Source organism: Ostrea edulis, chromosome 2 (assembly GCF_947568905.1).
Source record: "Ostrea edulis chromosome 2, xbOstEdul1.1, whole genome shotgun sequence".
NCBI classification, from domain to species: Eukaryota; Metazoa; Mollusca; class Bivalvia; order Ostreida; family Ostreidae; genus Ostrea; species Ostrea edulis.
The window spans coordinates 79,147,084-79,169,871 of NC_079165.1; the positions used below are offsets into that span (position 1 = coordinate 79,147,084).

At 35.6% G+C, this 22,788-nt stretch overlaps 1 protein-coding gene across 33 annotated transcripts in view; it reads left to right on the forward strand.

Moving 5' to 3' along the window:
* LOC130051876 (collagen alpha-2(IV) chain-like) overlaps positions 1-22,788 on the forward strand; it is a 46,621-nt gene that overhangs the window by 19,185 nt on the left and 4,648 nt on the right. For 8 of the 33 annotated variants that reach the window (XM_056154909.1, XM_056154915.1, XM_056154916.1 and 5 more), the window contains 22 exons: positions 219-254; positions 1,530-1,550; positions 1,646-1,681; positions 4,906-4,938; positions 6,247-6,264; positions 8,060-8,083; positions 8,429-8,476; positions 9,821-9,847; positions 10,425-10,439; positions 11,477-11,503; positions 11,625-11,684; positions 11,786-11,824; positions 12,643-12,864; positions 13,345-13,416; positions 14,622-14,660; positions 16,458-16,487; positions 16,577-17,176; positions 17,258-18,154; positions 18,370-18,402; positions 19,037-19,093; positions 20,860-20,931; positions 21,359-21,466. In XM_056154909.1, coding sequence (XP_056010884.1) covers positions 219-254; positions 1,530-1,550; positions 1,646-1,681; positions 4,906-4,938; positions 6,247-6,264; positions 8,060-8,083; positions 8,429-8,476; positions 9,821-9,847; positions 10,425-10,439; positions 11,477-11,503; positions 11,625-11,684; positions 11,786-11,824; positions 12,643-12,864; positions 13,345-13,416; positions 14,622-14,660; positions 16,458-16,487; positions 16,577-17,176; positions 17,258-18,154; positions 18,370-18,402; positions 19,037-19,093; positions 20,860-20,931; positions 21,359-21,466 — 2,514 coding nt within the window. Of the gene's footprint in view, positions 1-218; positions 255-1,529; positions 1,551-1,645; positions 1,682-4,905; positions 4,939-6,246; positions 6,265-8,059; positions 8,084-8,428; positions 8,477-9,820; positions 9,848-10,424; positions 10,440-11,476; positions 11,504-11,624; positions 11,685-11,785; positions 11,825-12,642; positions 12,865-13,344; positions 13,417-14,621; positions 14,661-16,457; positions 16,488-16,576; positions 17,204-17,257; positions 18,155-18,369; positions 18,403-19,036; positions 19,094-19,365; positions 19,420-19,728; positions 20,163-20,859; positions 20,932-21,358; positions 21,467-22,788 lie in introns of those variants that run through there. The other 25 variants (XM_056154914.1, XM_056154922.1, XM_056154926.1 and 22 more) reach the window with 18 other exon arrangements.

Genomic DNA, 22,788 nt, shown 5'->3' on the forward strand with positions numbered 1-22,788 from the left:
CGTTTATAACAGGACGTGTTCGATCGGCACGACTCGTTGGAAGTTTGTTTGGTGTAATCACTGTAATGTATATACGTATTTCCTTTGAATCGAGCAGATATTCAGAACCATATTTTGTGAGACCTTAGGTGCTTTTCTCTTTCCCCCATCATCTACCATTTCATATCACTCTTGAATTAAGATGCCATGACTGACATATTGTATATACTTTATTTTAGCTCGTCAACAGTGGAATAGACTTCCTTTACTTCGAGGTACACGAGTTGTATGTATGGGAAGAGTCATCGCTTTCTTGTTCTGCTATGCACTAGTATGATATATTTCCCAATGAACGCATGTAGGCCCTAAACCAGTTTAACTCCTCGTTGATCAATTACTTTGTTTTTTCCCTTCTTTAGTTAATTACCTTGTTTCCCCTATGTGATAAATTATGTTGTTTCCCCCTCCTTGAACAATTACCGTGTTTTCCTTTCTCTTATTAATTACCTTGTTTCCCCTCTGTGATTAATTATCTAGTTTCCCCCTCCTTGAACAATTATCATGCATTAATTATCTTGTTTTCCCCTCCTCAAACAATTATCATGTTTCCCTTCTCTTATTGGACACAGCGTTTCCCTCAGTGATTAATCATCTTGTTTCCCCTCAGTGATTAATCATCTTGTTTCCCCTCAGTGATTAATCATCTTGTTTCCCCCTCAGTGATTGATTATCTTGTTCCCCTCAGTGATTAATAATCTTTTCTTCCCTCAGTGATTAATCATCTTGTCATCTTGTTTCCCCCTCAGTGATTAATCATCTTGTTTTCCCCTCAGTGATTGATTATCTTGTTCCCCTCAGTGATTAATCATCTTTTTCCCCTCAGTGATTAATCATCTTGTTTTCCCTTCAGTGATTAATCATCTTGTTTTCCCTTCAGTGATTGATAACCTTGTTTCCCCTCAGTGATTAATCATCTTGTTTCCCCCTCAGTGATTAATCATCTTGTTTTCCCCTCAGTGATTGATCATCTTGTTTCCCCTCAGTGATTAATCATCTTGTTTCCCCTCCTTGATAAATTCTTTGGGATCAATTGTTTATGCCAGTTTTTTGTTTTGTGTTTCCCTCCGTGATCAGTATTCTGTCCTGTCTGTGATTAACCATAATGTTTCCCCGAACTTTGATATCAAACAGTTATACCATAATGAAGTTTTCAATCTGGTATTGATATTTCAAAGATGGCAGGTTTATCTTAAATAGGGAACGGGTCATCTTAATCCAAAGAGTCTAAGTCATGAAAACATAACCATGGGGTATAATTACACCAAATGATCAAATAATTTATGGAAGGGATTTCCTCACATCGAAGTGTACTGTAAGATGTTGTGCACCTTAAAGCTCACTGTGATTGTATTCACTGGAATGATTTAACAATAATATGCACCTGTGGCACACGTTGTATGTTGATAATGTAAACTTACAATATATGAGGCGTTCTGTCCTTTCACGATTTGTCAATGATTTAACATCCACGTTCATATCCTGTTTTGTAGATCAAAATCAAGGTGGAGCTGGTAAGAATTTCAATCAGGATATTTGTTTAGAGTGATATTTTTTCTTACACTAACATCAACCATTAATGATATGATTTAATCCATTTTTTTCATAGCTTTTGATTCGTTGCCTCCGTTTTCGTTTCCTATGGGTATGAATACGCAGTGTGATATATTCGTATATTGAATTAATGAAGAAGGTACATTTTACTCCTTTTTGCCTCATTTTCTCTGCATGTTAAGAAGTTTTTTTTAGAAAGATAAGTGCATTACTAGATATTTTCATATAACTGAATCTCTATGACAAAAGTAAAAAAACCAAACAACTATGACGTCATACACTAACAAAACTAGCAGACGATATATTTTCACACAATTTATCTGAATAAGATATAGAGCACAAGCATCACACAGCATCCACACAACATCAATCTGAATGAGTATGATTAACTAAGTTGTATTACCTTAAAGTTAGCGTGAGCGACGGCTGTGGACAAATTTTACCAATTACTGTGGGAAAATGATCATTGTAATCTCCCCAACATTGCTTCCTATTGATGACGTCATAGTTCTGTGAAAGAATCTTTTCTCCTTTTGTTCTCTTTAAGCACACCTACTAAATTTTGGTATATGCCATTTTGGTAGAATTTGAGATTATCTCATTTTTAGGGTTGAATTTAAGATGATCTCATTTTTAAAGTTGAAGTTGAGATAAACTCATTTCTAGGGTTGAAGTTGAGATAAAACTAATTTTAGGGTTGAATTTGAGGATATCTCATTTTAGGGCTGATAAATGGTGAAAAAGTACATGTACCTTCTTCTTAATATGTTCATATTTTGTGTACATTATTTATATACATGTATATATATATCGACATTAAATCCCATGATATTTGATACGTGGTTTAATGAATTTAAACACATTCAATCGGATGAATATTTTGGACAAAATTTTAGGTATATCTGTTCCATAGCATTTCATCATCAAAAACAAAACAAACAACAAACAGAAACAAAGAATTAACATTCAAAAAGGGCCTCTCGATTAGATGCATATTACATTGTATATGTAACTCTTATTCCTATTTTCAAATCACTTGAAAATTCTCGTATATGGGTACTGTTGTTTAGGCGTCTCTACGCTCGGAGACGGTTCTGTCAGAAAGTGACGTTTTTATCAGAAAATTACAACTTCAAAACTCCATACCGTATACTGTACACTAAACTGAATACGCTATACATTTTACAGTATACACTATACATGTATATACTATACACTACATTATTCATGTGTACACTATACACTTATACATGTATACATATAACTAAAATTCCATATTTTATTGGAAAAGGATCTACCAATATACGTATTGAGCGAATAGAGATACAAATATACGTATTGAACCGATAGAAATACAAATATATGTATTGAACGGATATAGATATGAATGCAAGGTGAAGATAACGAACAGTGATCAATCTCATAACTCCTACAAGCAATACAAAATAGATAGTTGGGCAAACACGGACCCCTGGACACACCAGAGGTGGGATCAGGTGCCTAGGAGGAGTAAGCATCCCCTGTTGAATATACGTATTGAACGGAGAGAGATACAAATATACGCATTGAACGGATAGAAATACAAATATACGTATTGAACCGATAGAGATACGAATATACGCATTGAACCGATAGAAATAGAAATATACATATTGAACGGAGATAGATACAATTATACGTATTAAACGGTTAGAGTTACAAATATATATGTATTAAACGGTTACAGATACAAATACACTTATTGAACGGGTCTAGAAATACACTACTTGAACGGATATACGAATGCACTTGCACGAAAAATGCAAACAAAACCGTAAGGTAAATTGCACCAGAAAAACACATACAAAACTGAAGGTCAATTTGCATAAAAAAAATACATCCAGACCGCACGGCGACTTGCATCAGAAAAATATATACAAACAGTGCGGCAACTTACACTAGAACTCTACAACTTACACTAGAACTCTACAACTTACACTAGAACTTTACAACTTACACTAGAACTCTACAACTTACACTAGAACTCTACAACAGAACTCTACAACTTACACTAGGACTTTACAACTTACACTAGAACTTTACAACTTACACTAGAACTCAACAACTTACTCTAGAACTCTACAACTTACACTAGAACTTTACAACTTACACTAGAACTCTACAACTTACACTAGAACTTTACAACTTACACTAGAACTTTACAACTTACACTAGAACTCTACAACTTACACTAGAACTTTACAACTTACACTAGAACTCTACAACTTACACTAGAACTCTACTGCAATTTTCACCAGCACAAACATACAACTTGCACCAGAAATATACATACATACATACAAACCTCATCTTGCACCAGAAATATACATACATACATACAAAACTCATCTTGCACCAGAAATATACATACATACATACAAAACTCATCTTGCACCAGAAATATACATACATACATACAAAACTCAACTTGCACCAGAAATATACATACATACATACAAAACTCATCTTGCACCAGAAATATACATACATACATACAAAACTCATCTTGCACCAGAAATATACATACATACATACAAAACTCATCTTGCACCAGAAATATACATACATACATACAAAACTCATCTTGCACCAGAAAAAATACAGGATATTACTGCACTGCGTATACATACATGGAATAAGGGTAAGGCTAGGAGAATACAAGAATTTCATATTCATATTAATAGGATCTTTATATTCCACGTTTTGGATTTCTTGTCATCAATATCTAATACGGTTTGCATTGATACCTGGTGAAAGAAATAGTTACAATTTATTCATGTGTTTAAATGATAGAATTTGTACTGGAAACTTGATCACCTATCCCTCATCTTTAAGAACCTTTACCCATGTACGTTCAAGTGTTTTCCCGTGACACAGCCCGTGCCATTCTCATGATCTTCTATCGATATGACACCCTATTACTTACACATATATTATATTTTCAATAATGGTGTGATTTTGCACGTATTATTACCTCATATGATATAGGGTGATGGAGTTGTATCTGCCGATTTTCAATAACATTTTTCTACAGTTACAATGTATGGATCCCAACGATAAAAAATTCAACAATTTGATACTGATAGTTAATCATTGCAAAAACCTTTTCAGTTACATCAGAGAAATAAAGTTATGAATAGTAAACTGTTTCAATATTTCTATTTATTTCAAACTGTATCTAAATTAAAGACAAAAATATCAGACATGATACTACATCTTTATTATTATGATCGAGGTTACTGGTTTTAATTCATGGACTAATTTGAATTTCACTAGGCAATGCTGGCGGCTTACCATTCCCAACAAACGGTAAGTGTTACTTTAAATGCTGTTAAATTGGACTTTCAAGCATGGTAGACAACCAATCTGATTAGAATTAGATCCTTTGATCCGCCCACTTTCAAATTCTAATTAGGTAGACAGTAGAATTAGACAGTATACAGTTTTTATCTCGCCCTTTCTTATTTTCTTGGTGTGATGGGACACCTATTTAAAAATCACCCTTCCCATGTTACGTAAATACATGTCTTAAGGACAGAGTACTTTTGTTGCAGTGCTAACTTTACCGATTTATCACACAACGAAAATAACAAAAATCATAACCGCAGTAGAAAATAAAGCAAAGATATTTTTTTATTTTGACACTAGCATAATCTGTACATGTTACCTTGCACAATTTCGAGACAAGAAGAACCGTATTTTTCATTCAGATTGTAATGGGTTCTTCACGGTTTTTATACCATATTGCGGTTTTTTGTGCGGGATGATAATATTGGTTTATTCTAGCGGTTTGGTATCAAACTGCTAAATTTTTAATAGCTAAATTTGCACCCAAATATGACGCATGCTCGCAAGAAAGGCAACTCTGTATAGCAGTTGTTTTTACGTCATCAACAGGAGGTAAATAAACTACTGCTTCATTTATGCCAATTGTTTCTGAGTCAGTAAAATATTCTAATTACAGATAAGTAATTACCAATACACTGCTTATCAGTTTTCATGTTTTGAAACTTCATGCCTGCCAAAATATATACCACTAAAATTATTTGTACACTTATGAGCTAGAAAATGACCAAAGTTTACACATGCGGAAAAAAACCACCCTATACGATATTAATTTTCTATGTACAATGACAGCAATTTTTATGTTAGCGTATTCCTGTATTACACACCTAGCTTATCTGTGAAGATGGTGTTTTCTCTGACAACAATAAAACTACCTATCATAACATCAGTATCAAAGGATCATATGAAATGCGACAATAATAGAATTCCGCCCTTGTATTACTATTAGGTCAAATTAATGTTATTTTTTCCTCTTTGCAGTAAACGTGACTACTTTTTACTGTATATGTGGATATAACTTGTGTATATATAAGTCACTGAATGGGAAATTATTGCACTAGTACATGTATTTTGCGTGCGCTTAAGATAGTGTCTTTGATTTGGTATATACTATGTAACTGATGACCGTATTGCTCAAAGTAATAAAGACACGAAACGAAGAATATCTATTCACGTTGATCTTTTGAGGAATATCATTTATCTTTGATGTGAAATCAATGTTGATGATCATTATTTTATGATATCGTTGTCTGTTCTTCATTATTCTAACAGTAGCACAATGGAATCAAGGTATAAATCACTGCAATTTAAACTAACCACCCCAGTTTGTAATGTGTGGTGTTTGGCATTTGTTTTTGCAATATGCTGTTCAGTATATTTATACGGCAACTTACAACGAAACATAATATGCTGAATTGTTGTATATGATGAAGTAAGATTTCATATTCTAATAGACGCATTGTTTTAACAACTATTTCTATTTTTGCATGGTTTGCCATTGAATGAAAATCTGATATTTGTTGGGTTTTTTTTAAAAAAAAGCACTGACGGTCATAGGATAGTCAACATATTTCATTGTTCGAAATATTTATGAAAATCATATTTACCACAAAAGTTTCCCATGAAACCATCTTTAATTTTTCATTATACACAAATCTTTACAATGGAGAAACAATACCCCACAATTGAATTTGTTTGGTTGCGTGTTATGTATCAATGACAGATTTACAGTTTTGTTTGATCAAATGATAGAAAATATCACATGAACACAGAAATTACAACATCATTTGATGTGTCCACAATGTTGGGTGTCCATAACCTAAAGCCGTTACTTTATCTTTTATTATGTAATAGAGACAATTTATTTTCTGAATACTAATGGATGTGTTTACTATGTAGGACGACAGTGATACAAAAAGTTGTTGATAACCCCTTTGTCTGCAGATTAATCGAATTACGGCGTCTCCGCTCATCTATTTTGAGCTTGCCTGTAGATTTTCCGTTTCTCTGTAGGCTTTGTTTTGCATAAGTAATTGGTATGGGAGTTTGAGATCTTTCTTTATATTCGCAAGGGGAGTTAAACACAAAGTGGTTCAATTAGGACGACAAACTTAGACATCATTAGTATCACCCAAACGGAGGAAATATTTTGAAAAAGGGGTATTTTCTTTTCCCACAGTGAAATGTCCATCAACATTTCAGAGAGTTATCTAAATGTCCACGGTGAATGTTCGGTCATTTGATTGGTTGGTCCACGGCGGATGTTCGGTCATTTGATTGGTTGGTCCACACCCTCCCACGTCTTACTAAGGCTACATTAGGGGTTCAATGTTAACTAGAGTCACTTCGCAGTGAGAGCAAATCGATTCACGGCGGATGTGACCGGTCGACAGGGGATGCTTACTCCTCATAGGCACCTGATCCCACCTCTGGTGTGTCCAGGGGTCTGTGTTTGCTCAACTATCTATTTTGTATTGCTTATGGGATTTATGAGATTGATCTTCACCTTTCAGGAGAACGATATGATAGATAAATTCTTTTACCATCATCTTTTAGCTTTCGTTGATCTCGTCTTGTGCCGTCTTTTTAATGAAAATAGATTTTGGTGTTTTAAAAATCATTTAATAATCATATTATAACAATTATGCACAAGGTGTATGATTTAATTCTTATAAAATATACAAATGATAAACCAGACATTTGTTTTGAACGTTTTTTTTTTTATTCATATGGTTAAGATGAAGTAGATAAATCCCTGTTTTTCATTAAGAAATTGAAGAATGACTTTTCTAGATAATTTTTGAGTTTGTGACTTGAAAGATTATTCATTTTCTGTGAGACGGGCAACAACTACTTTCTTTTATGATCAAAATTATTCACGCTCTGGGAGCTAAGCCTAGGTCTAAATTTGTGGTACTTCACCTACAGCTGTTGACGTCTCAATATGAGTGAAAAACCCTAAAAGGGGCGTAAAACAAATGAAAACAAAAACGTTAAAATGTTAACTGAATTTATGTACGAGCTTAAAGATCTTTTTAAATGGCACAATTGTGACATATAAAGCATAATATCATTTGTGTTACAGAACGAGTTACCCTTACAGATGCTGGTAAGAGCAGGACATTTCCATATTTGTAAAATATGACCATTTTTTCTGATCAACCACACTTTAGCCCTCGTCTTGTTTTATCAATACAGACGTCTATAAATTTTCATACTTCAGACACAGTCTTTGTGATTTTAGTTTTCATTGTTGAAAACTATCATTTGTTTATACATTTATTTGGGATATACTGGGCTTTAGAATATGGAAATTATTCTTTGAAACATTCATAAAGCATTTCAATAAAACAATGTTTCTTCTTGTGGAATAGTATAGAGTTTATGAGATTGATCACTGTTCGTCATCTCCACCTTTTTTCATTTAGCGTATTCGTCGTCTACTTTATTTTAGTTTTACCACCACAATTTCAACAGCGACCCGCTTTCCGATCTAATCGAGGTATCGTTCACACGCGCGAGTATTGGTTCGGGATTGGCTGCTACACGTAAAACTAATTTCTGTGCAATGTCCCTTGTCGTTTCATTCTATTAATTCTCTTCAAATAGGAAAGAAAGGAAATTCATGTCATATTTCTATGCTTGGTTTACATGTAGGAAAAACATGGTTGTTTTCTATTGAGCATATTTTGGAATCATTTAAATTCGTGAAGGCCAATTTTCATAAATTGTGGAGATTTTTCTGTTTTGTTAAACTATAATTTTGGGGATATGTTTTCTGTACATTGAAGTCTTGCATAAATTGTTTTTCGATGTGGTTTGAAATTCGTGGGATAGAGGTACCCATGAAATCCACGAAAATTCAGCCCCCACGAAATTTAACGATTCCACAGCAACCACTGACGTCATCCTTTTTTTCTGTTGATGGAATTTATTGTGCTTTTCTAAAGTTTATCTTTTCAATATGAGTGGAGTGCAAGAAACATGTACCAACTTTTATACCAGTCATTAAAACTCTCTTATTTTATTTCAAATGTAGATGTACACCAGACATTTCGAGATGTTCAATGTATTTACAAATATCTTATCATATGATTATCTAAAAAATTCGGAAAGATTTCAAAAGCAACCGAAAAGAGAACAGCGAAATATGGGTCTCTAGAGCTCCAAATAAAAAAACACCTATGGAAAGATTATCTTGAATTAAAAAGACTCAGAAAAAGCAATGCCTGCAGTGTTTGAGCATGCGTATAATGGCTATAGGTGATGTGCTCATTTTGTGTGTTAACATCGGGTTATAATGCAGTTCATTTCAATGAGTACGACGTGTTCGAAATGTTTTCTGTGTAAATCATGTAACTGCAGTATGTGGATTTCAGGGAATTGAAATTTTGTAATGCCACTATTTTTTATTTTAATTATTGGTTCTGTGTTTTCAGAGTGACGATCCTGCTTGTCATTCATTTAACTCATGTAAACGCTTTCGAATTTTATAGGGGTGTATATAGTAGGAATTCTGTCACCGGTACCCCAGCTGTTTGTCACGTTTGAAGAGTTTACCCTCGCATATCAGGTGCACTGAGTACACCCTTCAGACATGATTGAATGCTGCGTGCATTACATTTGATCTTAGTGATGACTCGTTTTCATACACATGGCACATGAACAAGGTTTTTATTCAGATATTTCATCAGTTTGGTAAAAATTGAAATGGTTCAACGTTCATAAAATCTGGTTTTATGAAAGTGTCCCATTTCACTATTAGTTAAACCTTTTTAGGCAAATTGGTGAACACATTAAAATAACTATATGTTTGGTGCTTATATATTCGTATTCTATTTTACAGTACCGGGTCTACCACAAGGAAGCCTTCGTGAGTTTTTTTTTTTTTTTAAATCAATGTGTTAAAATACTCCATGTGTGAGTAAACTTTGTGGAAATATGGCAACATATGGTCATTTTTTCACTGTGTTAAAAATTGCATATACTAAAATAACAGCATTCATTCATTTGTAATTAAACTTGAAAATGGTAGGGAAAAACTGGTATTTATCATCTTCAAAATAAATCATATTAGTAACATGGTTATATACGAAGCTTCTACCATTCAGTTGAAGCTCATTACGATAGTTGACATGTAGTTAATTTTATGTTAAACTATTATTTACAATCAGAAACAAAATTATCCTTATAGGAATTAGGAGATTGACCACTGTTCGTTATCGACACCATTCATGTAAAACTTCATTATGTCTATAATCAGAAAGATTATCATTATTTTCATATTTTGAAAAAATCAAATTAAAATTTCAATGTGGCATTGGAAAGGTAATCTTAATAAAACTTGGTATATGTAGCTGTGAAAACGATCTATACAGCATGAAAATGGACACTTGTGTTATTTCAGTGTAACCTGAAAATAATTTTGTTATTTGTTTCTCAAACTTTAGCACGATGGAATCAAGGTACAATTCATTGCAAGTCAAATTCAGCTTAGCCGATTGTAATGCTCTGTTTGTACCACGTGATTTAGCAGATACAAAAAACGATTTAACGTGAAATTGTTAACATTATAACAAAGTAGTTCGTTTTTCAAATCCTAGAAGATCTGTTTTGATTTCTTGATCCCTTTTATTGTCTGAATACTAGTGGGTATGCTATTGCTATCTAAAGGATGAAGTGGTATACACACATAATTACTGACGTGTTCATCAGATGACTTACCATAACTGCATCTTTAATATAATACCCAGTCTTGTCCGAACATCTATTCATCCACAATCCCATCTATCCGAATATCACCCGGGTTTTTTGTTGTTGTTCCAACTTTATCCGAAAATCATCTGACCTTTTTGCTGGTACATGTAAACTCTCTACATCATCAGCCATTTCTCAAATAGCAGGGAACGTTCTAGCAATTTACATCGTTATTTAATGGAGACTGAAAATAGACGAATGTTTAAAAATTCCTAATCTCAAATAAACGGTCTATGTCCTTATAAATATCATATGTGTTAACATCAGGATTTTAATACAGTTTACATAATGAGAGTTTTGTGTTCGAATTCTTTTGTCGATAATGTACCTTGTGCAAAAAGTGGAGGGCTTGCTTTATTTGGTGATATATACTGATGCAGATTATGGTGGAAGTTAAGGACTTTTTAAAACTTGCTTTGACTATTTTTGGAAAGAGTTTAATGATTCGTGTAGTACTTTTTTTAACCTGTACTATATATTTGTAGCACCGCCATGCCAGTCTGGTCGATCGTGCAAGTTGTCATTCTCTCACCAGAGGGCGCGTTACGCAAGTTACACTTGCGCATGGAACTCTGGGTAGAGAATGGCAAGTTGTGTCTTGAGATTTGACTTTATGAATGACGCCAGTTATTTATGAATCTTAAAGAGATGCATTGTTAGGCCAACAGAGAAGAGTCTTGATAAAGCAGAGAATCGTTAGATAATATTGTTTAAAATACATGCATTTTCTTGTTTTGTTTTGCAGTGCCAAATCCGTCACAAGGAAATATCGGTGAGTAAAACATACTTTTTCTGTTTACTCTATTAGCATGAATTGAATATATACACATACATTATATGCCTTAGTAAGGTTTAAGTGGACACCAGAGTTGAAGATTATGGTTTGTTTTTAGCAGGGAGTCCCTTCACAGAAGTTGTTCAAGGGTCAGGGGCTACAACTTCGGAATCTCTAGGTTCTCAAATCTTCTGTGATTTCATGATTTGTGAATTTAGCCTCTATAAAGAATGCATTATTTAGCTATAATATGTGAAATTGTATGGTTGTTTTCCTTAGGACAAACCCCAGGCACAGGACTTCCTGCATGGCTACAAGGTTCGTGGACAATTCTTGTATTTTTGGTTATGCTTAGATGTTTTATCTATTGCCCCATAAAAATAATTTGCATGGTTTAGTGTCAGGGTTGGGGGACCTTGAATTTTTGGAACTAGATTTGACAACAATTTCTGAAATGTTTGAATCTGCAGTGTATTTTACCTACAATCTTTGTATTTGTAAAAAAATACTTTAAAGTAAAAGGAAACACTATTCCAGAACAGCACAATTTCCCATTTGTTAAAAATAATATACTCACAACATTTTATCTCACTCTTCGCTTTCTCTACCTGTGGAGAATAAAAATAAACATATTTTGCATCAGCGCATTATATTTGGAAATTATGGGCAAAAAAGCGAGTTCTTCATAACGTCTTCTAAATTATGTAAAATGTTCAAATACTTACAATGTATTAAGCTTGATGTGTCATGAAAAAGCATAGAAGTGTTAATGAAGTTTATAAAACTGGATCAAAAACAGGTCTAAAGTATTTCACACCCATCTTAGTCCGACTTCTGCAGAATGTGTTATTTGTGTTTTTGATGTATTTCACTCTCTTCTTATTCCATAGAATGTGCTATGTTTTGCTTTTTCGCTAACTTTGATTATTAGACATATCTTTATTTAAAGTACCTTCTCATTCAAATTTCTATAGGATGCGCTATTTTTTTCTTCGGTAACTTTGATGAATTATAAGATATATCATTAGTATCAAGACATGATCTATATGTAAAGTACAGAATCCATATCTTTCCAGAAAGGGTTTGCAACATGTACATATGATGCACTTACTCATGATTTGTTATTGATTTCGTAGGAAATGGAAACAATAACCCGTTTATGATTGGACAGGGAAACCCATTAGGCGCTGGACAAGCAAACCCACTGGGCGCTGGACAAGCAAACCCATTGGGCGCTGGACAGCCAAACCCACTTGGCGCTGGACAACCAAACCCACTGGGCACTGGACAACCAAACCCACTGGGCGCTGGACAAGGAAACCCACTGGGCACTGGACAACCAAACCCACTGGGATTAGGTAAGGATCAGCGACAATACTTAACATAGTAAGGTGAGCACCAACCTATAGAAGGATTCTATAAATCACTGTGTAGATGCAATATTAAAATTATTTATTGTCCGTCATAAGAGGGGCACATCTTAATAATTAGGCAACAAGAAAGCCAACAAACTCATTTGGAGAAAATATTGGGCTAGGAGGACTAAAAGTATAAGGTAATGATTAGTGATAATGCATGTAGTATAGTTCCCATGTAGACAGCAATAAACACAAACGTGTCTTTTGGACGTGTACATAAGCAAATTCATTGCTAAACGCTAGCCATGCAACTTTTTCGCCATTCAAAAATTAAAGTTATAACATATATAATATATATACATGAAAGAGATGTAGAAACAATATTTCATATACAAGTCAATAAATACTCAATCATAGAAATTATTCACATTTGCATGCATAATCATATGATATTTTATTATTTCATGTGTTGTTTTATAGGAAATAATGGACAGGCTACCATGTTCTCATTACCAGGTGCAAATCCTTTTGGAGGTGCGACCGGAACGCCAGGTATGTTGTGCTGTGAAACTTTACACACAGATAAATTGAAATTGTTTCTAAATTTGAATAGCAAATATAATTATATTACCTGCTTTTTACACTTTCAATCCAATGGATTAAAAAGGATTAAAAGACCTCAAGAGAGATATTGATATGTATAATGTGATCAAACATTTTGAAGAGGTATATACTTTTAATGTATACGTAGTTTTCTGGATATTTCTCTACAAAGGTTAAACTTAATGAGTAATGAAGTAAATCTTCTCTAATGAGTAGATATATATATATATATACTATTTCCTTCCTTTTCGTCACTGTTGAATTGTTCTAACAAAAGCGTATCACAGTTTCAGGATTTACTGAATTGTTTTTTGTACTATGACTACTTCTCTGTTTTCACCTATTCATTTAATTTACTGACAGAATGTTAAATAAGGACATACCAAATTCCTATAAAAAAAAGAATATCCGCCCGATCGTCCCAAAATATCTGATTATAATTTTTTTCAACTTTATATTCAAACACACAAGAGACTTAGACACTGCGTGTGGACGCTTAAGTGGCAGAAACTCGTATAGAATAAAGTTGTGCCTGTTGAAGAGCCTAGATAGAAGCACATATACTGACCGTGTTATGCTTGATTGTTCAGAATGCTGAAGGGAGATAGAATCGGAGGCTGAGGAGACGAGCAAAGGGTTGTTTGATGCAACGAAAATGACATCTTCTTTGACAGATGATCTATGACATGTTTTGAATTAAAATTAAATAGATTAAACCAATATATATATAAATAACACTCAAGGCAATATGTTTATCAAATTCAACTTTCCCATTATTTATCTTTGTATTTTGATTAATCTATGCATAAATGGTTGCTGTAAGATACGCAAACGACTTGACGTGGGGCTCGTATGGGGCATGCGTTGTTATGGAATACTTACATAATGCTTATTTCCAGCATTTTGCATTAGATCTACATAGTTACGTTATCAGGAATCATTTGCGTTGTTAATGACAACAGTAAATTTGAATGACGTACCTATCCAATAGTTATCTGCATCACAATAATGCTCAATACTTCAACGCAAACACATCACGTCCTCCAGCTTTTCTTGTTTTTCTGTAATTGTCAAAATGTTTATGGAAATTTGGAAAAATTACATTAATGGATCAGATCTATACATGACCATTGCGGGTTTTTTTTATTGAATAGGTGGAAATAATAATCAGATGTCATGGTTACCCTCTACACGTAAGTACCATTTACTGCATGATCAGATCAAAGTCAAATGGATAGGGGAAGTCTTCATTTATATCATGGTTGATACAACTTTACGAAATAAGAGATCAATGAAATCTAACTGGGGAACAACAGAAGTGTCATTCAGAATGGACAATGCTATAGTGTAGGTGGTAAATGGTTAACTTTGTATGAGTGATGAGTGAGTGGTAGCGAGTTTGAGTGGTAGTGAGATTGGTGGTGAATGAGTGAGTGTTAGTGAGTGTGAGTAGACTGAGTAGTGGTGTGTGAGTAGTGGTGTGTGAGTGGTAGTGAGTGAGTGTGAGTGGTGATGAGTGTGAGCTGTGGTGAGTGAGTGGTATTGAGTGTGAGTAGACTGAGTAGTGGTGAGTGAGTGTGAGTAGTGGTGAGTGGTGGTGAGTGGTGGTGAGTGAGTGTGAGTGGAGTGGTGGTGAGTGAGTGTGAGTGGTGGTGAGTGAGTGAGTGGTGACTGAGTGTGAGTAGTGGTGAGTGAGTGTGAGTAGTGGTGTGTGAGTGGTGGTAAGTGAGTGTGAGTAGTGGTGAGTAGTGGTGAGTGAGGGTGAGTGAGTGTAAGTAGTGATGTGTGAGTAGTGGTGAGTGAGTGTGAGTAGTGGTAAGTGAGTAGTGGTGAGTGAGGGTGAGTAGTGGTGAGTGGTGGTGAGTGAATGTGAGTAGTGGTGAGTGAGTGTGAGTAGTGGTGAGTGGTGGTGAGTGAGTGTAAGTAGTGATGAGTGAGTGTGAGTAATGGTGAGTGGTGGTGAATGAGTGTGAGTAGTGGTGAGTGAGTAGTGGTGAGTGAGGGTGAGTGGTGGTGAGTGAGTGTGAGTAGTGGTGAGTGAGTGGTGGTGTGTGAGTGGTGGTGAGTGAGTGTGGGTAGTGGTGAATGAGTGTGAGTAGTGGTTAATAAGTGGTGGTGAATGGATGTGAGTAGAGTTGCTTTCACATTGTTTCTCGAAATACAGAACCTGGAGCTTACTTTACTTAACTGGACTAAAGCTGTATTAGTAGTTTTTCGTGGGCCTTTTCGGTCTTTTAGTAACATGGTTTGCAAATAAAGGTGTGCCAGTGATTTATGAACTATTTCTAAAATGTGTTGCAGACAAGAAAGTAAAGACAACTACTAGTCTAACGCATAACCCTGATCTGAATGATAACCACTATCAATGAAGGCATTACCCATTTATTGATCAGAAGTATTCGTCTAACTTTGGTTCCTGGCATCTTATGACTTTGAAAGAGATTTGATATAGTTACTTACTGTCTTTAATAATTTCAAATTTAATGAAAATTCCAATGCTGTTGTTTTGTAATCTGCATTCTGATTGGTTCTGATATTTGAGGCTATCACACGAACATCAACAAGACGGAAAACTTTCCATTGCAACTTCATAATAGAATGACCCAAAAAGTATGGCGTCAAATGTAAATGTATCGTTGCGTATTTCATTTAACAAAAAAGGCAAATCTCAACAAAAAAGATGTAAACATCAAGAAAATGCATAAATTGCATTTAAAAATGAATAACTATCTTTTCGTGTATTATTTGCGATCGTTAATGCTGATTTAAATGGTTGCAAACATCCATTTACCGTCTCAACTAACGCCTCGCCGATAAAACTCAGTTTCAGACCGTTAAAGCTACCTTAACGGTCACAAATAACTAATGAGAAGAGTTATTCCCTGATTCTGATTGGTTCATATCGTAACAATTGCTCACTATATCATAATGGTGAAGGTAAAATGATACTTGTACATCCACTATCTTTTGTTTCTTTCTCTTCTGTACAGAAGCTCAGCCGCAGAACTCGGGTGTGTCAGGTGAGCCACAAATTCAAGCTTTAATGTCTGTTTGAGTTATATCATAAAGTTTTATCTTGGAATAATATAGTAGAACTCTGGTTTTATAGAACTTCTTCCAGGTCTTACGTTCCCCGAAAACGTTGGTTTGGGCACTGGTCAAGTTAATTCGGGAAGCAATGGAGTTCCCGATCTGTCAGCCCTCCTAAGAGCAGGAAGCGGATCAGGAAGACAAAATGTCGATTTATCATCATTATTGGGAAACAATGGTAATACAGGAGGTACAGCACAGACTCAAACTCCTCTTCCAAATTTCGAAAATTTCCTTCAGGCTCTTCAGGCCATTGAAAGTGCTGGACCCGCCCCGGGAACTAATCCTTTGGGTGGAAACGAAGGCAATAGTGCTCTAACAGGCGGTAGCCAGTTAACTGGAAATCATGGTAATAATCCTTTTGGTGGTCTTCCAGGTCTGAATCCATCGGGCGGGGGTCAAGGTGGTAACCCATTCGGCGGAGCTCAATCCGGTAATCCGTTTGGTGGAGCCCAAGGCAGGGGTCCGCTTGGTGGACCTCAAGGCAATAATCAATTTGCAGGTCTTCAAGGGAACACTCCACAAGCGGGAAATAATGGTAACAATCCCTTCGGTGGTCTACCTGGTGCCAATCCATTAGACGGAACCCAAGGCATCAATCCATTTGGAAATCTTCCAGGTAACTCCCAGTTGCCTGACACACAAGGTAATAATCCATTAGGCGGAAATCAATCTAATATTGAATTGGGTTTTCTTCCAGGTATGAATACATTTGGAGGACCTCAAGGAAGTAACCCAATAGGCTTTCTTCCTGGTAATTCAGCTGGAGGTCCAGCTAATGCTCCATTTGGAGGTCCTCCAGGTGTAACCTCATCAGGTGGAGGTCAAGGAAGTAATCCATTTGCAGGTCTTCCAGGCATGAACCCATCAGGTGGAGAACAAGGAAGTAATCCATTTGCAGGTCTTCCAGGCATGAACCCATCAGGTGGAGAACAAGGAAGTAATCCATTTGCAGGTCTTCGAGGCATGAACCCATCAGGTGGAGGACAAGGAAGTAATCCATTTGCAGGTCTTCTAGGCATGAACCCATCAGGTGGAGGACAAGGAAGTAATCCATTGGGAGGTCTTCCTGGCATGAACTCATTACCTGGAGGCCAAGGCAATAATCCATTTGCTGGTCTTCCTCCCATGAACCCATCAGGTGGAGGACAAGGAAGTAATCCATTTGGAGGTCTTACTTCCATGAACCCATCAGGTGGAGGCCAAGGCAATAATCCATTTGCTGGTATTCTTGGCATGAACCCATCAGGTGGAGGACAAGGAAGTAATCCATTTGGAGGTCTTCCTCCCATGAACCCATCAGGTGGAGGCCAAGGCAATAATCCATTTGCTGGTATTCCTGACATGAACCCATCAGGTGGAGGACAAGGAAGTAATCCATTGGGAGGTCTTCCTGGCATGAACCCATTACCTGGGGGCCAAGGCAGTAATCCATTTGCTGGTATTCCTGGCATGAATTTATTTGGTAATCTTCCGGGTGGCAATTTAACAGGACTACCCGATCCATTCAGCGGAACCCCAAATTTCCCTCCTTTTATGCCACCCGGATTTCCAAGATTACCCGAGATGGGAGCTCCAAATTCACCAAATAACGGGGGTTAGTGCATTAGTTTATTATACGTTTATTCATCACAAACCACAATTCTTAAGTATGATGATCAATTTGTTAAATTATGGATTTGAAATACAACTGATATACTGAATTACAAATACCAGCGCTTACTTAGGTTGTATATAGATTTATTTGCAAGAGAATTCAGCGTGTTTCTTCGCCTAGATTCTAATTTAAATAAAACGTTAATTATTTTCCAGGAGGACAAGCTGGCCAGACACCCACTTTGCCAGGTATGTTCTTTGTACAGTTATGGATTTATAGATAGTATCATTCTAAAATATAAACTAGGTAGATTAATAGATAGAATCAGTTTAAAATCTAAACTAGAAACTTGAAATTTAGGAAAAATGTTTTTATGATGTTGCTTGCATACATAATCGACGACCATTTCCTGACAAACGACAATTCGTGTAAAATGATTTATATACGGATGTATATTTAATTGCTGCGATAAACTTTAGAAATTCATTCAAAATTAAGGATTATTTCCCTCATGCATAGCTCTTATCTTTGGACGACTTTGGCTCCAGTTTTTGGCACTCTAGTTTTCCTTTTAGCTCCTACAAGTTTATTGTTATTTCGATTTTTCAAAATTTCGGCATGAGCATCATTGAAGAGACATTATTTGTCGAAATGTGCATCTGGTGTATTAAAATTGGTACCGCATAAGTTTTACTTTATAGTAAAATCATACGACCATATTGATTCATTAAGAACCAAATTGTAAATGAAAGTTTGTCGAAAATAAAAAAAAACCGAGCGTTGTAGAGTCCTGCACTGTATTCCTCCTCGCATGTATTAGACAATATGTTATGGGTTGGTATTTCTGTAGAAAGTTTTCTTGAATATTTCCTTCTGTCCTAGGCACTGGAAATAACCAGGAAACTCCAGGTGTTTTTAATCCTCCCCCTGGTAATTTAGGTAAGTGATATTTATACTGGTATATATTTGTGCTCGTAAGTGGGTAGGATGAAGTGGGTATCAAGTTGGAGCAACTGCGGTGCATGCCGGGATAGTTATTAGTAATACACTGTGGTTGCTTGTATTACATCTATTACATACTGAATATAGAAAAAATATTACTGCAGTGCTTGCAGAATTGATATAACTTAGAATAAGATGACGTGTAAGCACCTGTATCTAACGCGGGGCTGATGGTTGCACTACTTCATCATCTCCGTTTTTTCCTGTAGACTTTTTACAAGGATTGGGATCCTCCAATAATCCTTTCCCTGACTCTTCCAGCGGTGAGCTTTTGTTTTATGCGGATATTTTTACTCCTACCAACATACAATTGGTTGTTGCTTTAGACATACGACAAATATGCGTTTTGTGCAGAAATAAAGTTTAAGCTACAAAATATTATAAATGAATTGCTTTTGGAATGAGGCAAAGTACGTTTCACATTCAGAAAAAATCAAAGCATGACCGTTTGATTGAAACGATGTGTCTTTGTTATACTAAGAAACGCAACTGCGGTTGCAAGGGGGAAAGATACATCAATTAACGATAATGATAATAATGTGCATAAGAATAATTCTTTGATATCTATTCAGGAGCCAGTGGAACCGCATCGGACTCTAGTGGTATCTTTGGACAAACGAGTCAACCCAACGGCATGAACCCTTTCTCCAGTTTTGGTATACCTTCCCAAAATCCAAGCGGTGGGGGAACGGGTAATACCGATCCCTTTGCTGCCTTCAGAAATATTGCTGATAACAACAACCCTTCTAACACGAGGACCTCACCCTTTTCATAGTGACCATCAAACATTTGATCAAACATTTGATCTCAGAACTTGATTTAAATTACGACCATTGTTCTTTTGAAACTAACAACTTTATCTTTGTTTGCTCCCGTGGTTATGGTTTGTGAATCGAAATAAGGACTCTACAATATCTTCATGACAGATTTTCTTATTTGTTTTTAAATTATATTTGATGCATGTTATGTTACTAATGTATTATTTTAATAAACCAAATAACTTTTCTCTAATTATTTCCTGTTCATTTTGGGTAAAATTGTATGTGCAGAAATTTTTACGAAAGCTTAAGAATACCGTCTTACTGGGTAAAGTACCGCGAGTGTTTCAGTAGAAGTCTGCACCACACGAACACAAAGAGATTTTGCAAGGTAAAAGAACACCACCCATTCCACCCTTTTCCATGGCTTTGGGAATGCAATGGTACATGTACAAGAAAGATAGATGAGAAACAACGATGTGCTTCATATATATCAGCATTAGTTGAAAACTGTTCAGTAGGAAGGATAGAAGCTAAATATTCTAATTTTTCTAAGCTTTTGTACCTGCGGTCTTGTACATGTAAACTGAATTGTTATAAATTTGGAAATGTAGATGCTTTGAAAGTAGTAGTCGATGCTGATTTCCTTCTTTTATCTTGAAATGAGCTTATAATCTAGTCATATGATTTATGATATCTTTAAATAGTGTAATCTTGCAGTGTATTTAGAGTTGCACATTCGCTTTTGCCACATGTGAACATCTTGAATTAACTCTGCATGGACGTATGGACCTACCTTTATGCATGGTTGTACTGACTTTCCCTCAGTTGATGTACTACTAACGATATACTATGATATTCGAGTCTTGATCTGAATTCTATTTTATTCTTTATTGTTCATTATTGCATTATCTAACAATATTAATGACGAGCTTGGTTTTACAGGTGCACAAATTACAACAGAACCACCACCGCCTTCAATAATGCCAAAAAATGCAAATAAAGGTAAAGTGTGGTGTAAGTTCTTTTTAAAACGTTTTGTTTTGTGATTTAGTTTGCAGATTTAATGTTTTAAAAGTGTTTGAAAAAACAATTACACGAAGAAAGCGAAAATATATCAATTGTTTAACATCTGTTACATTGTCTAATGTGACGCAATTTTAATGATTTTGATTGGAAATCTTGATTGAATACGAAAACGCAATGTGAAAATTGAATTAAAGATTTAAAAAACAACTGTAATATAAGAGAGCTATTTTATCTTTTTAAAAAAATTGTTGTAATTTCAATGCGTTCTGAATATGTGTTTCATGCTTTTTGTAACAACTCGTGATTATGCAATCACATGTTAAAGTAGAATGAAAACCATTGAAACCAATCCTATACCTTATATGGTACATGTACTGTATATTACTTATGTTGCTGAAATCGACCATATTTGTAGCCGGAGGTAGGCCTGGCAGAATTATGGCCGTCATTGACATGACTAATGCCAATGAGGACAATCTAACAACGATGATCAGGGTCTTAACCAATATGCTCGACAGTAAAAGTGAGTTGCCATGGCAACACTGTGTTGGGTGTTCACGGGTTAAATGTAGCGGGTGTCACTGTTTGTTTGCACAGCTTCGTTAATTGCACAGCAATATTAACGAAAATCTCAGATGTCACGTGAATCCTAAGACATCTAACATTCCTTTGATTTTAGGCGTGGCGTCAAAACTAAGATGCGCAAAACTCCTTTGATCTCTGACGTCGCGTCAAACCTAATTTTAACAATCCTTTGATCAATCCAAAGACATATAACATTTCTTTGATTTCAGGTGCGGCGTCAAATCTAAGACGCGGAACGACCCTTTGATCTCTGGCGTCGAATCAAACATAATTTTAACAATCCTTTGATCTTGGACGTCACGTCAAACCTAAGACGTGTAACATTGCTTTCATTTCTGGTGTCAAACTTCAGCGCCATGAATAGGTCAAACTTTGTGGCACTTCAGCTAGGGTGACGTGCCCATAGGAGTATTTTTTCGAATACACACACACACACACACACACACACACACACACACACACACACACACACATATATATATATATATATATATATATGACAAACCAAAAATGCAGTATGCCATATAATAACGCACCTTGTATGTTTTGCTTTCTAAAAGTCTCTCAACATTGTTTGGCTTCAGGGTTAATTTTGAAAGAAAATAATCACACTAAGAGGAGCTCATTTTGTATCAACAGACATTTCTGTAACTTGCACATGCACAAACGCATTTATCAGTGTTTATCCATGGTGTGTATTTTAATCGGAACCTGAAGCATATCTTATGATTTGAATAGCTTGGTGAAAATTATGTGATATCAGTTATTGATAATTTGTGTTGTCGTCCTCTAACACTTGAGAGGGATGAGTAAGTGGGGGATCGGTTGAATTTGTAGTTGTAATAATGAAACAGTCCCCATGCTTTCCTATTTTGTGACAGATTCTTACCATTATGTGTGATGGTGTAATGTCTCTGCCCTTCAAACATCCTCACTACAAACCAACACCTACCTTCACATATCCCCACTACAGACTCACATATACCTTTCACATATCCTCACTACAGACTCACATCTACCATTCACATATCCTCACTACAAACCGACATCCACCCTTCACATATCCCAACTAAATCCTTATCTAACTTTACATATCCTCACTACGAACCAACATCTACCCTTCACATATCCTCACTAAATCCATATCTATCTTCACATATCCTCACTACAAACTCACACCTACCTTTCACATATCCTCACTACAAACCGACATCTACTCTTCACATATCCTCACTACAGACTCGCATCTAATCTTCACAT